At 34.7% G+C, this 17,819-nt stretch overlaps 1 protein-coding gene across 3 annotated transcripts in view; it reads right to left on the bottom strand.

The window, feature by feature from the left end:
* Positions 1 to 368: 368 nt before the first annotated feature.
* Dpp10 (dipeptidyl-peptidase 10 (non-functional)) overlaps positions 369 to 17,819 on the bottom strand; it is a 1,450,850-nt gene continuing 1,433,399 nt past the window's right edge. For 2 of the 3 annotated variants that reach the window (XM_013020703.1, XM_013020705.1), the window contains exons 22-26: positions 9,913 to 10,012; positions 9,608 to 9,666; positions 9,430 to 9,502; positions 5,393 to 5,466; positions 1,376 to 2,499 (exon numbers count right to left, since the gene is read on the bottom strand). In XM_013020703.1, the coding sequence (XP_012876157.1) occupies positions 2,365 to 2,499; positions 5,393 to 5,466; positions 9,430 to 9,502; positions 9,608 to 9,666; positions 9,913 to 10,012 (441 nt within the window). In that variant the 3' untranslated portion in view covers positions 1,376 to 2,364. Of the gene's footprint in view, positions 2,500 to 5,392; positions 5,467 to 9,429; positions 9,503 to 9,607; positions 9,667 to 9,912; positions 10,013 to 17,819 lie in introns of all 3 variants that reach the window. The other variant, XM_013020704.1, reaches the window with a different exon arrangement.

Raw genomic sequence — 17,819 nt, 5'->3', positions numbered from 1 at the left:
TTGGGAAACTTGTCATTAGAGTCTTTAGAAATACTTACTATGCATATACATGAATTCATGGGATTAAAACTGATGCAAAAATATAAAGGGGAATACAGTTATAATGATTCCATTTGTGAGTAGTAGACTATGATTTGCTGTGAATTTCCTTTGTCTAAGATGACCCAGTTATTAAAACTCAAGAATCACATAAATGAAAAAATGTCTACCTTTGTACTAAGCAATATGCTTCATTTAGGATCCATTTAGCCCTCAAGGTGAAAGTGGGTCCCAGACAAATGTCTTTCACATTACAAACTGTATTAAATTAATTGAAAAATAGATAAACATTGATAATAATAATAATAATAAAGCAAGAGAAATGATGAACAGTAAAAGATAAACACTTTTTAAATGTTACTCAAGTAAACATTCAATAAAACCACATCTTTCAAACAACATAATTATTCGCATCATAAAAAACTCTAGTGGTTGAAATCTAAAATATTGATTAAAAAGCTTCCATTGGACTTCAAATCAGCCTAAAAAGAAAATTCCATCTTAATATAAAATAAGCAAAAAATTCCCTTTAAACATTACAACTGATTTTGTTTAAAAACGTGTTTACTTTTCTTGAAATAGACCTGGAATGGGTCTTTCTGCAGACCTTTCTTTTCATTTTAAATTGAATCTAATGAAGCAGTGAGTCACAATTCCAACTCATCCAGAATAAAATGGAAGACCCAGTCAGATATTTCCATATTTATAAACAGGCAAATTACTGATACTTAAAACAAAATGGTGACAGAGTGATTTCTTGCTATTTTTTAAATTCTTTTCCTGGCATTTTCAGGACATGATAAACCAGTCTCCCCAAGACACTTTTGTCTTCAACCATGAGAGCAGTACACTGTATAGATTTTTCTGAATGTCAAAACTTGGCTACAGAGTTATCTTTCAGATAATCCCTCACATAAAAGGGGAGATGCTTTTATTTTTAGTCACTAAAGTTAATGATCTCATGATTTAAAATGACTCCATACAGTAGAGTTTATTTTTCACTCTTGTTATTTACCACTTTAAGCCAATAAAGCACAGAAATTGATGCACTGTGTGCCTTCCATTCAACGTGCAAACACTGCTGTCTATGAACTTTTGGGCCAGTGAATAAAAAATACTTCATTTTTAATTCTCACCAGAAGGGTTTAAATTAAACAGCAACAGATGAATTGGGCAGGCATGAAATACTAAATAGAACAGGAAGATGACATAATCCCAGATCTTTGCTTTGACAATGAAAATGAGAATTGACTGCACTGAGAGACAGAAGTAAAAGGACCATGTGGTTTTAAAAAAGCCTTCTCCACTGAAACAGCAAAATAGCACTCAGTGGCACTGCATTGTTAACAAAATTTCTTTATCAGAAACTATAATTTAATATTTAAGTATCTAATTTACATGTGACAAGGTATCATATTCAAAAAATTAAATTGCAACTAGAAAACTATTAACCACTAAAAACAATACCAAACACAACCCAAGCATTTATAGGAAAGCAATAGCAATTGGAATTGGAAAAAATGCTTCATCATATTTGGCTCATTAAACAAAGCATCCATTATAGCTTGTGAAAGATCATCTTTTCTACTTCATCAAGAGTTTACCCTTTGTAGTATGAATAACATGTAAGGATAGATTCACTGACTGTATATGCACATGTGTGTGTGTATATATATATATATGAATATAGTGACACATATACTCATGTGTTGATTTAAAGATATTGTGTCTACTGATAACTGGCTGAACGTTGGAAGGTACTGAGATCCAAATTTCTATAGATCCTTTGACTCATTTAAAAATGTCCTTTTTATAAACAGAAATTACATAAAATACTCTGTCTTTTATTTACTGAATATTTTCTTAAGCATAATAATAGACAGTGAAGAATTGCACTTATTATAAAGTTACAGTAAAGAGTTAGGTTGCAGTTCAGCCATCAAGATCAAGGACTGGAGTACTGATGATGAATTGTGCATCATATGCAAAGATAATGGTGGCTACTGAAATCAAAATGAGAGCAACTAGTTCCAGAACAAATGGGGATAACAGAAGAAAACATGCACTATTCCTACTTTAATGTGAAACTAATTTCTCCCAGGAAACCAACTCTTTGACCTTCCTTTTACAAAGAAACACATTCTGCACCCTTGCAACAAGTAGACTTGGATGTCTGTCTTCAAGTTCTAGTTCATTGTCTGAGTGTGCTGTTCCAGTGTCATCTCCTCAAGCTGTCCTTGAAATTCTGGAGCATCTACAATATGACAGTCTCTTTAGTTTTCATTGAGCCACAATGTCCCCTACAGTCTGTATAAACAGGGTCCATTATTCATCTTCTTCTGGTTCCTGTGGTAGCACAGATAATTCTTCCTTTAAGCAATCACTGAAGAATCTAAGGATTGTGCTGTAGAGATGATACTTGCTCTTTTCAGACACATTATAACCTTCATCTGGGTAGACCTAAGATATGGAGGAGAAAGTAGACTTAAAAAATCAAAGCAGCCATCATCCATCAGCATTCCATGTTTTAGTTTCACTTTCATAAGGATTAAAAAAATAGCTAATCAGTGGCTTAGATTTCAGCTCAGTTATAGATTGATCTCCTAATATATACATATGCCTGGCTTTGACTCACAGTCAAAAAAGTATAATTAAAGAGAAAAAATATATTAAAAACTATACATTTGTCTGTCAACTATGCTAGTGTGAATAGTGCTCTCTGCTTGACTGAACTTTGGACAGATGTTTCCTGGCTATAGCTCTTTATCTCTCTTTTCTTAGAAAACTTACTTCAGAAAGCTTGTAATTATACATTTTCTTTTGCTATTTTGACAGGGCTATAAATCTTATTTTATCCTATGGCCAGCTTTACAATCCAGGGAAGATCTTTCTTAAGAACAGGGAGATCAACTATTGAATGAACACATCAAAGAAGAGAACATTTATATCTCTTGAGCCCAGTGGGTGTGTAGCACACTTGCTTCTCCTTCGAAGACATCTTAGGAACCAGCAAAACCCCTCCCCTGCAAGCGCAAAGGTGAAAAGGTATCAATTCCTTTCTAGGAGTTTTGTTTGACAATCTTCTTCACCTTGCTCACACAAGGCTTTCTTGGGACTTGTTTTATAGAGATTTGTTCCTCAGCCAACCAGTGCTATATAGGTTTCCACAACCCTAACAGCAGAAAATGTTGTCATTTACATGATGCTGGCTCCCAGAATAAAAGAGTTATGAGCTCATGGAGGCATCCATCATATTTCAAATGAAGGCCTGAATGATCAGTCTGTTTGTGGAAGGTTCACAATCCTTGCCAGCAACACCTGGGAAGGTGATGCATGAAGCTGTGAGATTAAGCCAGAGCTACAATAAAGACCCTATAAATCAGAGTTGCCAGGAATTTGTAATACCTGAATAGGAAAGTTGCAGAATGTGATAGGCCAGACAAAGAGATAGGCCATGAGGTATGTAATCAGAAAAGACCTAAGGATGGAGCTTGAGTAAACCCTTGTACTCTATTTCAGATGCTGGGCTTGGTGTTGAAATATTTAACATATATTCTGTTGGGTTTTCATCTTGTTTTGATCCAATTCATTATTAGTTCACTGTAATGCCAACATTTACTTGGTCCCACTATCGTATCTTACTATTGTCATTTTCTTCTTTTCTTTTACAGGAGTTCACAATTGAGTCTGTGTCCATTCACAGAGAAGATTTTAGACATGGATTTTTCATCTCTGATGGAACTGTTAAGACTTTGAGGATTCTTAGAGATGGACTAAATATTTTTGGAATTATCAAATGATGGGAGGCCAGGGCAGAGTGCTATGGTTTCAATCTATTTATTCAGTGCTTAAGTTTGAACCCAGGGTCTCATGCTTGCTAGGCAAGTAGTTGAGAAGGCACTTGAGCCACACTTCCAATCCTGCTTTTTGTTTGTTATTTTTGAGATGGAGTCTAATGAACTTTTCACCTGAGCTATTCTTGAACAGATATCTTGAGATTTCAACCTCCTGAGTAGCTAGGATTACAGGTGTGAGTTATTCAATTGATAGGCTTATAGTTTGATCCTTAAATGTTTTCCCCAAAGCCCCAGGGTTAATGGCATGGTCCTCTTCCTGTGACTCTATTGAGAAGTGGAGGAACCTTTAGATGTGGCGAATGGAAGTAAGCCAAATCATGAGGCCGTGCCTGTTTAAGAGAATATTTTCATTCTAGCTTTGTCTTCCCTTTGTTTCCAAGCCAGCATGAAATTAAAAGGCCATACACTTTGCCACAAAAATCTTGAAGCATTGGGACCAAACTGCCCTGGACTAGAAATTCTGAACCCATAGAATAAAGTAGATAATTCCATTGTTCAATAGACTGCCTCAGATATTTTGCCACAGTAATGAGAAAGTGACTGAATTCATTCAATGTTGAGAAATTAAAAGTATTATTTTTCTATGATCCCATCAAGCTGAAAGTTTCCTGATAGCATTAAAAAGGTCCTGTTTACAACTAGCATATTCAATACCATACTCTAGGTCTTTGACGAATATTTGTTAAATGTATGACGACATAATTTAAATGGTAGTGTGATATATTATCATTTTTTCTTGTAATAGTTCTTCCAGATACTTGTTTCCCTCCTATTTTTCATGGAAAGACTGTTGGAAAGTAGAGAAAAGATAAAAGGGACATAAAAGAAACAGAAAATTACTTTAGAAAAACTCAATAATTGTAACAATAGAAAGCTAAAGAAAAAGGAGACCTTTTTAAATGGTTAATGAAATCCACTTATAAAGCATGTTCTGATAAAGCATGTTCTGATACACATTCTTGGTGCAATTAGGGCAAAACATACAATCTTTGTTCCCTAAAAATCGTATTAGAAAACAACAGTGAAATTGGAATAATAAAAGAAGCTGTGTTTTTTTTGTGGCACTAGTAGGAAAGAAAAGAAAAAGCAAGAAGGAATAATTCAGCAATAAAGAGAAAAACAATAAACTCACTTTGGAATAGTTTGGGCCTTGAATCTCTTGTTTAAACCTCTGATTAAAAGACTTGGTACTCAAAGTTTCTCTTTCTTTTGGGAGTCAGGGGAACTTCCAAGAGTGGGACCTAGTAGGAGTTTTTTAGGTCATCAATGGTATTTCCAGCAACTTCTTCCCTTTGGGGGCTCCCTGGTTTGTGATGGGGCTATTGTATTATCCCCCATTTTCCCATCATAATGTATTGCCTTGCTTCAAGTCTAAGATCACATGGGATAGAACCTCCATAACTGTGAGCCAAGTTCAACTCTTTCCTTTTATTAGTCGATTATCTCAGGTGTTTGTGTGAGAGCTAATACAACATTCATCTGAAAACGTGACTCACCTGCATAGTATAATTCACCCCAGCTTTTATTAGATGCTTGATTAATTCTGCTGAGTGCTGAAAATGAACTTTTGCTGTAAGAAATTAAATTATGATATTTGAAATAATTTTATTATAATCAGTTTTATTTAGTTATTTTTTCAAGGATAATGAGTATGTTACCTGTATGCTATACTTCTAAGACTAATACTTGATTTTAACAAAAAAATCTATTAGACATGATATTACTTTCACATCACATTATATAAGTTAAACCACTGTGACTAAGGTTTACTTACTGTAGAGGGATGCTACTTAGATATATTTTTATTCTTCTTTCAAATTATTCACACATTTCATACCTTATAGATATTTCAATATAGTACATATATATTTAGTATTAATACATCAAAACAGCCTTCTAATCTTTTTTGAAGATTACTAGGATTTACTCTCAGATACAATTTGCTTTACAATTTTATTTTAGAACAGAATTTCTCCATCAGTTGAGGGCTACGTATTGAGTGTAGAGTATACTGGTTACTCCCTTTTGCTTCTACCTTCCTTCTGCATGAACACATGCAAATACAAAGAATGGTGTTGACTGAAGTAATTATGAAATTTTTGGCCAGCCAGTGATATATCTGTGCTATTGTTTGGTATGAGGATTGGCTATTCCTCTTGGTGCTATGTCCATCTTCAAGTAGCTTCCAAAGTAACAATTTGTATTTGTTTTATATAACTATGGAAAATTTATAAAAAGTTTAAAACTCTTCAATGTTCAAGTTCTATGTTGTCAAAACATCATACTACATAGCAGACCATAACAATTCCAAATAAGTATTTAACCTTATTTTAAATAAGCCCAAGGTTTTTTCAAGAGTCTCCTAATAAACCTAATGAGAAAAATCACTATGAAAACTTAAATAAATATAAACTGCTTAGTTGATATAAGCTTCCATGAATGTGAATTGATATGAGAGACTACTCAGGTAAATTAACTCCTTAGGTAACTCACCTATTGTTTTCATAAGAAAAGATATAGAAAAAGAACTCCATTAATACTTCTGTATGAACACACCTCAAAGACAATTGTATAGGTGAATTTCTCAATTGGATTATGTTTTCTGCTAATGTTCTATTGAAGTCTACTAAATCCTTGAGATTTAGTAGGAATGTTAAAGCCTAACTCTCTGAGTAAACTGATTGTAATTTTTCTAGGTAATATTATTGTAGTATTTTAATGTCCTTGGTTCAGCACCTGTAGACTACCAGGCCCTAAGTGTTGTATGTGTGTGCTCATTCAGGTATGATTCTTCCCAGGTAATCAGTGCTGAATCTCTGTATTTTCTGAGATAGGTGAGTAGCAAGACTGTAACTGAATGAGTCTGAACTCTTATAGGAGCAACATGAATTACCATAATGCAAGCATGTGTGAATAAAGGAATTTAAAACAGTACTGAAACATGCTAGCAAGAGACAAAAAAATTAGAACACAATGTAATCACATGACTAACACTTCAGTATTTGGTGAATAAGAACGTCAATTAACTGAAACCTCCTTCTACTAACAGTAGTATGCTTCTTTTAGTATTTATTTTTCCAATCAATAAAATATGAAAGTAACACCTAGCATACTATGCTTTTGCTGAAATAAATGAATCAATATAAAACATCATGAGTGTATTGACCTATATGTAATGTCTTAATACCCTAAAGCAAAATTCAGTTTTCCTTCAAAAGTCTCATATTCTCTTGCATTCATGAAATCTAAGCATTGTATCACACCTTTCTTTTTATGGATAGACTTTAATTTTGTAACAGTTTCAGATTCCAAGAGAATACAAACAGTACCTGTAGGTCCCAGTTACTTGTAGGTCTTACATTATTTGGGGATATCATCTGTCACATAAAGAAGCCAATATCAATCTCTACTATTAACTAAATGTCCATTATTATTTTCCTTGTGTTTTTGTTGTTGTTGCTGTTGTTGTTTTGTCAGTCATGGGGCTTGAACTCTGTGCCTGGGCGCGGTCCCTTGCTCTACAGCTAAAGGCTAGTGCTCTACCACTTGAGCCATAGCGCCACTTCCAGTTTTCTGGTGGTTTATGGGAGATAAGAGTCTCATGGACTTTTCTGCCTAGGCTGGCTTTGAAGAACCCTAATACTCAGATCTCAGCCTCCTGAGTAGCTAGAATTACAGGTATGAGCCACCAGTGTACGGTCTTTTCCTTGTTTTTGTTTTCATTTTTTGGCAGGGTCCCATCCAGAATAGCAACTAACATATATGGATTGTGTTTCTGAATCTCCTCTGATCTATGTGAGTTTGATTTTTTTGACCTTCATAAGTTCTGTGGAGTATTATTCAAATACCTCCTACAGTCTTCCTCTTTTGGGTTATCTAATATTTCATTGATGGTGAGGGTGGTTATGGATTTTGGTTGATAAGCCATATTGATAAAGTCTCATTTGCATTATAACATATCTATCACACTTATTAAATATAATATATTTTTATTAATGTAAGCCTTTTTCACTTGGCAGAAGAATTGTATGAGAATACCTCTTTGAGAGAGGTATATATTAGATATATAAATGATAGGGAATTCAATGAGATATCTGTCCCTTGGCATTTTATTGCAAATACCTGTACACACTCACACACACATACTCACACACACACACACACACACACACACATTGACCTACACTTTGTTTTAATCATAGCTTGACATGTTTGAAAAGTTTCTGCTTTTATAAAGCACTCTTCAGTGATTTTTCTCTGTTGACTAAAAATACAGAAGCAGAGCAGGCTGGAACAACAAAATAGTTCAAGATTTAGGAGACTAATTTAAGGCTTTGGACTCTTTACATTCAGTTTCTAGGAATCCTCAGATGGATGTTTCTTTCTTTAAAATGGATTTTTGTCAACAGTGAATTGAGCTAAAGCTACTCAGCCTTCTGTTTAAAGTATCACAAAAGATGATAAAGATATACATTCTTTGAGCCTTGAATGCTTCATGTGACTATAAACAACTCCATGGGGCTGGGAAGGTGGCTCAGTGGTAGAACGCTTGCCTTGCATGCATGAGGCCCTGGTTTCGATACCCCAGCACCATGTAAACAGAAAAAGCCGGAAGTGGCATTGTGGCTTAAGTGGTAGAGCACTAGCCTTGAGCTGAAGAGCTGAGGGACAGCACCCAGGTCCAGAGTTCAGGCCCCATGACCGGCAAAAAAAAAAAAAAAACAACTCCACGTAACTAGATATATCACTTGGCCCCGTTCTCCATGTTTAAGGGGATGAAAAGAATGAGAGGCATTACAGATTCCTTTTAGGAGCATCTTTGTTGTTCATTGAAGTGAATGACCTCATTGAAGTGAGGAATCTCTACATCTTTCATCTTTCACCTTTTGAGGTGTGCTGAATAATACTGTAGACATGGTCATTACACACATTTGGCTATTTTATTATTATTATTATTATTTGGTCAGTCATGGTGCTTGAACTCTGAGCTAGGGCGCTGTTCAGGCGCTCTTCAGCTTAAGGCGAGCACTCTACTGCTTGAGCCACAGCGCCATTTCCTGTTTTCTAGTGGTTTATTGGAGATAAGAGCCGCTCAGACTTTCCTACCTGGGCTGATTTTGAACTGAGATCCTCAGATCTCAGCCTCCTGAGTAGCTAGGATTACAGGCATGAGCAATCGGTGCCTGGCTTAGAATTATGTTGTGTTTTTTTTAAGTAAATAATGTATGCTTTGGTCTTGTTAAACACAAATTACAAAATGGTTGTAAGTAGCCAGTGGCTACTATGTTCCCCAGCACAGACAGGCCATTCCTCTCATCATAGAAAATTTCTGCATTTGTGCCATGTGAGGCTGTGGTCTCTTTGTCTCTTAGCCTTGATTTTCTTCTTTCTACTTCTTGTCATGTGGCTGAGCTACTTCCTGCTCTCTTCTTCTGCAGATTTATTTAGAAGGTTCCTGGAAAGAAGTTCCAAGATGTATACCATCCTAAATGGTCAGGTCTCAATCAGCAGTAGCAGCAAAGATAATACTCACTGTCAGCAGTCCCATGAATTATTAATATATTCTCTTCTTTTAAACCATGAATATTATGAAGCACACTGGATGCCTACACAAGAAAGCATAGATATCTATATTTAAAATATTTACATAAAAACAATTTGAGCTTATTTTTAGACAAAACAATGCTTTTTGCTACTTGTAAGTTAGTTACCTGGTAAGTGCTTTCTTCCTTAGATGGCATGCCAAGATATCTTTCAGAGAAAGCAGAGGCTGTGACCCAAAAAAACAGAAAGTTAAGAATAAACCAAAAGATATAGCCAAATCCATTATTTCTTTCAATATTTCAAACTTAATTGTCATGCTGCAATTAAATCAATTGAATCACAGATGTGATAAACAACTCAAACAGACTTTAATAAGACATGATGAATGAACTAAATTGAGCTTTTCTGGTTTGGGATATTCTTTTCTACAAATCAATATATGTGATTAGATCAGTCGGCAAGATATACTCACCATACAACTTCATGTCTGTGATGGGTGCTACCACGGATCCACATTTAAAAAGCTTTTCATCTGATTTTAAGATCATTGATGCAATATAGCCACCATAACCCTGGCCAGATCAAAGAATAAGTGAATAAATAAATAACACAGAAATACCACTATCTCCATTATTCTTGGAAATAGTTTTGATTTCTCATCACTGATTGAAAGTGTATACACCAAAATTTGTGTAGATAGGAACAGTTATTCAAGTTACAAATTTAACTTATAGGTTCTCTGAAAAACCTCAGGAAAAACATAAACTTAATTACATAAAAACAAATAACAAATATTTGCTCCATGACTTCATACTATTTATCAGAGAACTGTTCAAAATAATCTGAAGCTAGGGAAATAAAGCTTTCATTAAATGATTGTATCATTTTAAGAAAATTCAATGTAAATATAATATATATACATGTATATATATACATATATATAATTGAAATAGTACTGATAGTTGCATAAAACCGGGTTAAGAAAGAAAACCAGTTTAAAAATATGATCACAAATGCAAAATCTACTTTCAGGGTTTTTGTTTGTTTTTGTTTTTTGTCAGTCATAGTGCTTGAACTTTGAGTCTGGGTGCTGAACTCTTCAGCTCAAGGAGAGTACTCTACCACTTGAACCACAGCACCACTTCCAGTTTTCTGGTGGTTAACTTGAGATAAGAGTCACACAGACTTTCCTGCCCTGGCTGGCTTTGAACTACTATCCTGAGATCTCTTGACTAGCTAGGATTACATGTGTGGGCTACTGGCACCCAGCTGCTTTGAGTTTTTGATAAACATAAGGATAAAGATATCTCACCCCAAAACATGACTGTAGGAGATGAGAATCTATGACCCCAAATATATTTCTATCACATAAGAATTGTTTTGGACCTTATTGTTTTGAGAACTCCAGATAAAGAAGCTGTTCTTGAAATAATTTGAGATATCTAGGGCTCACTTTTAAGAGATATTATAAAGGAAATCTCAGTTTGTAAAGAGGTTGATTAGATCACTAGAGACTCATCAGTGAGAGGGCATTGACTTAAGTCTGCATAATAAACTTCACCTCTATTTTATAGTGAATTTACTGATAGTTATCCTACTTGGGGCTTTTTCCATCCTATTATTCCTTTGATTTAGAGAAGATGATTTTAACCCTGAAGTGTAAGACAGCTCAGATCTATTTAGAAGATCTGTCATTTTTCCATATTAACTTTCATTTTAAGGGAGATAATACATGTTACTAAATTACTCAGGTTTTTTTCTCTTTCTTATTAATGTGATTTTTTCCTTCAAGAAGTCCTATATAAAAATACATAAATAATAGAGGAAAAATATTTTCTATTTCTTGTGTTCACACAAACATTAAAAGACATGAGATATAATGAAAACTAACACTGGCTATATGAGTTATTATTCAAATTTACTTTTTAAACACCATCTTGGTATATTTTTGAACTAAGAAAATCATGAATTATTAAAAACCAAAGTCAAGTTGTCGAGATTTGTTTGCAATCCAAAAATTCTGGAAGAATTTTTAAATTGTTTACCTAATGTTTGAATAAGGGACTAATTACTAAGTTATATATTTTAGAAATTAAGTTTTAGTGGGTTCTGCTTATTTTGTTTTATGTTGTTGGGCACCAACAGTTTGAGAGTATTGAAAAACAGTTACATTCAGAACTTCAAAATTCTGATGCAATTGGTTCATGACAAGGTCTACTTCTAAAAGATTTTCAGGCCAGGCGCCGGTGGCTCACGCCTATAATCCTAGCTACTCAGGAGGATCTGAGGATCACAGTTCAAAGCCAGCCCAGGCAGGAAAGTCCGTGATACTCCAATAAACCATCAGAAAAACTGGAAGTGGTGCTGTAGCTCAAGTGGTAGAGCTGAGGGACAGTGCTCAGACCCAGAGTTCAAGCCCCATGACTGACAAAAAAAAAAAAAAAGATTTTCAAATGATTCAAATATAACATCATTTCATAGTGCTTTGTCACTGTCACTTAACTGTTGTTTTTGTTGTTCACTTTTTATTTTTTTTAACTTAAGGCTAGGGCTCTACCACTTGAATCACAGCTCCACTTTCAGCTTTTTGGTGATTAATTAGAGACAAGAATATCACAGATCTCCCTGCCTTGGCTGTATTTCTACCGCTAAACTCAGATGTCAGGCACCTGGATGGCTCGGATTACAAACATGAACCACTGGTGCCCAGCTGTCACTTAACTTTTGAAACATGTAGTAAAATGACTTCATTATTTATATTTGCAGCATCTTTTAAAAATTAGTACATGAAAGTCATTAAATCAGTCCCACGTTACTGAAATGACAAGATAAGTATATCATGCTGGCATCAGTATACTTAGCCAGTGCTCAGAGGATTGAGGGAAGCTTCTTCAATAATCAGGAATGCAGAAACCTATTGCTTATAGTTTTAAACTATCACAGATACGTTTGCTCAATCTCACTGAAAAAGACAAAAAAAGTCTCAGACAAGAACAATTTGAAAATAGTCGCCATAAATGCATCCCAATATCTAAGGAAAGTATAAAGGATAAGCTGAGTCATAAAAACCAAAAAAAATGCAAAATAGCCTTTAAGACAAAAATGAAGAAAGCCCTCACAGGATGTAGAGGCAGAAAGTTACTAATGCTTCCCATAAGCAAGACCTTTTCTCACAGTGAGGAATACATCACATAGCTTCACAAATGCATGTAACTTTGATGATCCTCATGTCATGATGTGTGGTCCTAAAACTGCTTACTTGTATAACCTGAATGGCTTGAGTGAACAGCTAGACAATCAAGAAAACAAAATTTGCTGATGACACCTTCAGTCCATTGGAGGGTATATCATATTTGAATATTCTAATCTAATCTAAATTGGCATTTGACCTCAGTTTCAAGTTTTCCATAACCTTATTATCTACAAGAACAAACAATGTGCCTTGCAAAAGAGGGGTAGATACTACAACAATGCTTCTAAATGGAAACATTCAGTCACCTGAATAAAAGCAGATATATTTATCAGTGGAACAGAAAAGAGAGCTCAGAAATAAATCCACACATATGCAGTCAACGCATTTTCAACAAGAGCACCAAAATGACACAAGGGGAAAGTTTTCCTAACTAGTGCCAGTGAACCTATATTTCCATACACAGAATACCATTTATAGAACAATGAAATTAGACCTTATCAACACATGTAAATGGCCCCCAAAGGACTACAAACCTATATGGCAGACCTGGAACTATAAGATACCTGCAAGAAAACACAGGGGAATTATTTTGGACACTGATCTTGGCAATGGACTCCTACATATCATCTGAAAAGGCTGACTACAAGGGCCAAAATGGATCGATCCATCACACTACTGTATAAAGCTTCTTTCCACAGCAAGATAGAACAATCAGTAAGTGAAACACTAGTGAATGGATTAGGAAAATTACTGCAAAATCTGTATCTGGTAAGTGGTTAATATTCAAATTTTGTAGGAAAAAATGATAAAACTCAATTACAAAATAACTATATAATTGAATTTAAAAAGATGTCAGCCAGGTGCCCCTGGCTTACGGGTGAGACCTGAGGATCACAGTTCAAAGCCAGTTCAAGCAGGAAAGTCCATAAGACTCTTATCTTCAATTAACCACCAGACAACCAGAAGCTATTTTGGCTCAAGTGTAGATGGGTCTCCTTGAGCTGAAGCGCTCAGGGACAGTGCCTAGTCCCAGAGATCAAGCACCACAAGTGACAAAAAGGGGTGGGGGCAAACCAGCCACTGGTAACTCACACTTGTAATCCTAGCTACTCAGGAATCTGAAATGTAAGGATCATGGCTGGAAGGCAGCCTGCACAGGAAAATCCATGAAACTCTTATCTCCAATTAACAACCAAAAAGCTCTATGTGAAGCTGTGGATTATGTAGCAGAGGGCAAGCTTTGAGAAAGAAAAAAAAGAACAAGAAAAGGAAGGAAGGAAGGAAGGAAGGAAGGAAGGAAGGAAGGAAGGAAGGAAGGAGAAAGAGAGAGAGAAAGAGAGAGAGAAAAAGAAAGAAATTGGGCCTAAGATGCAATGACATAAATATTTTTGATGTCATTTATGGTTAAGAAGATGAAAATAAAATTTACTATAAATTGCTCCAAAATGTCTGTTAGGAAAGTTACTAAAAGAGACAATCTTAGCCATATTATTGACCCCCCAAAAAAGCCCTTGTATGTTTGGGTGGAAATGTATATTCGTACAGCAATTAAGGGAAGAATATGAAGGTAACCATACAAATTAAAGACAGATAAACCATACAATGAAATAACTATGTAAAAAAATCTATTGTTTACAGTGGCAATGAAATACTGTTTATCCTTAAGAAGAAAAGAGATTCTGATGTTCTGATGTTCACAAAAATATGGATACAGTTGAGAAAGATCATTCTAAGCAAAAAGTAAAATAAACCAGACAGAAAATAAAATATCAAATAATTTCCTCTTATAATATGGAATCTAAAAGAAAAAATAGATTACAGATATAGATAGATAGAGACAGACAGACAGACAGACAGACAGACAGACAGACAGACAGATAGACAGATAGATAGATAGATAGATAGATAGATAGATAGATAGATAGATAGATAGATAGATAGATAGATAGATAGATAGATAGATAGTAAGTAGTGGGACAGTGGGCTGAGAACTTAAAGAACAAAGCACCAAATATATAGGAAGACCAACTAGAGATGTAAGGAACAACATAAAGCTTATTGATAAAACGAAGTGTACTGAAGGTGAGGCTCCTTCCAAATAAGTAGATTGTATGTGCCCTTTGCACAAAAGAAAATTATAAGAGTAATTACATGAAATGGTACAAACATGGACCTGTTTCACTATAGTAACTAGCTATTACTGATATGCATTGCTATTTGTATTTCAGACCTTAGACATATCTCTGCTCCTGCATAAGATATTATGCTTTATTATTGGTTTAAATTTGCAAATTAGAGACCTAATGAAGCTAAATACCTTCTAAGCCTTAATATTAGTGAAAGCTGTGAAATAAAGTTCTTTTGGGCCAGGCGCCGGGGGCTCACGCCTGTAATCCTAGCTACTCAGGAGGCTGAGATCTGAGGATCGTGGTTCAAAGCCAGCCTGGGCAGGGAAGTCCATGATGCTCCTAGTTCCAATAAACCACTAGAAAATTGGAAGTGGTGCTGTGGCTCAAGTGGTAGAGCACTCACCTTGAGCTGAAGAGCACAGGGACACTGCCCAAGAACAGAGTTCAAGCCCCATGACAGACCAAAAAAAAAATCTTTTGGTAGCATTTGAAAATCAAATCCAAAATGCTGTTCTAATTTGATTTATTTCAGAGAAGTAAGTTCTATTTTTAAAAGGAAATCAACACTAGGTAAAATTAGAATAAATTAAATTTTAATTGTTCATCTCCCTCCCAACCATTTTATACTAATTCAATGAATGCAAGTGTAAAATGTGAAAAGGTTTTGGAAAATGCATGCTGAAAAAAGGTAAATATCCAATATTGGTTCCAGGTAAAGATGACCTAATTTTCAAAATAACTGATCAGGTGTATTATGAAATTGAAGTTCATCTTATTGACATGTAGCCAATCTGAAGCTTTTTGTCACTTGATACAGATGAAAACACAATCAGTACCCATTGTTGGATGCTCTGATTCCATTAAGCCAAAATTTTAATGATTTCCTAGTGACAAGATTTTCCCATTCATTACAGTTGTTTGAAATTTTCCACTTACCAGGCATTATAGCATTACTTTTGAAATGTGAACGTTTATAATTTTTAATAGGCCCATAATACAGAAATGGCTTTGGAGATTTTCCATATTTCAAAATATGGATGTAGAAACCAAGTTACTGAACAGAAAGACTTTGAGAAGCAGAGAGTGGTTTGCAATGCTATTTTATTCAGGGCTCATATGGTCCCAAGTTATGCAGTAAATGTTTCATAATATTGTGAATATAATGAAAACAAAAGGATGTAGTGACAAAATAACAATAAAGAAAATAAAGAGAAAAAAGAAAGGGAAACATGATGCTTTTCCTTTCAGTCTTGACCTGCATGATTTATTCTGAACTACTTCACCTGTGGAACACAATGAATTCATTTGTGATAACAACTCTATAACAGATTAGGGTTAATGCAATTTTATTGCATTGTGTTATTCCATTTCACTCTGAAAATCTGCTTAATATAATGACATATTTTGTCAGTCTTCTTATGATTTCAGCCTTGATGAGTTCTTCAGATTATATAGAGCTAAATCTTCAAGCCTTATAAATAGCTCAAGAGGTATCAAACTCAAAGAAATCCATTCAGTTTTAAGTATGTTACAATATAAATGATGGCTAGTTACCTGTGTTAGTAAAGATGAAGGGATTTCAATATCTGCTCATATATTTTGCATAGCTTCCTTTCCCTCATTGCACTGTCTTAGGCTTTATCAGCCCGTAAAAGTTTTCCTAACATCAGGTCTAAATTTCCTTTCTCATCTCCAAACTTAGCACACCTTTTTATTTCTCAGCCGAATCACAAAATCACCTTTTGCTATTTTATGTTTTCTAGTAATGTTTGCCTATTTTTCCCATAGTTCCAATTCTTGCTATTAAATTTTTAAAGAAAATATTTCAGAAAAAAGATTTTATCTTGAAATTTTGTTTTCTTTTTTATGTTTTTGTTTTTGTTTGGTTTTTGTTTTTTCTTTGCTCACGGGGCTTGGACTCAGTGCATGGGCACTGTTCTTGAGCTTTTTTCACTCAAGGCTAGCACTCTACCACTTTGAGACATAGTGCTACTTTTAGTTTTCTGGTGTTTAATCGGATATAAGACTCTCATAGACTTTTCTGCCCAGACTGGCTTCAAACTGCAATCCTCAGATCTCAGCCTCTAAAGTATCTAGAATTATAGACCTGAGTCACCAGCACCTGGCTAGAAGTTTGCTTTAACCACTAGCTATAGTAAGTTTAAAAGAACGAAGATTAAAAATGATCATATAAAATGGTCCAAAGCTCGTTTTTTGACATAACGACTAGTGCATCTCATTGTTGCACTGGGTCCACCTGTATCCCTATATAGATGATTTGTTTTTTCCCTTCCCCTCCACAAATTATACCAACATCAAATACAATGAAAGCAGGGCTTATACTGTGGAGGAGGGACATACAAAACAACAAAGAAATATCTTATAAATATGTTAGAAACAATTGCAAGAAAGAAAAAGCATTTGAATACTTATCTTGGGGTTCATTTCACCTAACATCAACTTATCTGACCTTTTCTGCTTGTCTCATACATATACTAGTTATTGCAAATAAGGGAAACCATGGAACCTGAATTTGGCCTGGAGTGGGGGGGAGGGGTGGAGATGGGAAGGGTTGGGAAGGGGAAACAAAGGAGGAGGCAACAATGCCTGATAAGAAATGTACTCATTACCTTGCTCATGTAATTGTAACCCCTCTGTATGGTATTTTCACAATAAAAAAGGTCCAAAGCAGTCATATCAACATTTATCAGTTTAAAATTCCAATAAAAACTAAATATGCTATCATTAAAAACTTTCTAACAAACCAGTTAGAAAATAAAACAAAGAAATAGATATGATTTGCAGAAAAATTAACAAGAAATACATAAAAATAAATGTTTCAGGAAGTGATTTGACCTTTGTAAAGAAAACTATGAAATTTTATGAAGATAAATAAAGGAAGAATTAAATACTATGTGATGTAAGTAAAGGCTAAATTTTATGAAGATTTAAAGTCTCTAGGTAAAGTATTATAAAAGATGTTTAATAAAATTTTAACTAAAAAATTCCAGTGGATGTAGAGAGATGACCATTTGGAAAGGCAATAAGAGACCTGCT

Source organism: Dipodomys ordii, unplaced genomic scaffold (genome assembly GCF_000151885.1).
Source record: "Dipodomys ordii isolate 6190 unplaced genomic scaffold, Dord_2.0 Scaffold52, whole genome shotgun sequence".
Lineage (NCBI taxonomy): Eukaryota > Metazoa > Chordata > Mammalia > Rodentia > Heteromyidae > Dipodomys > Dipodomys ordii.
Note: the sequence above shows the minus strand (reverse complement) of the source record. Positions and strands in the feature narration are given on the sequence as shown.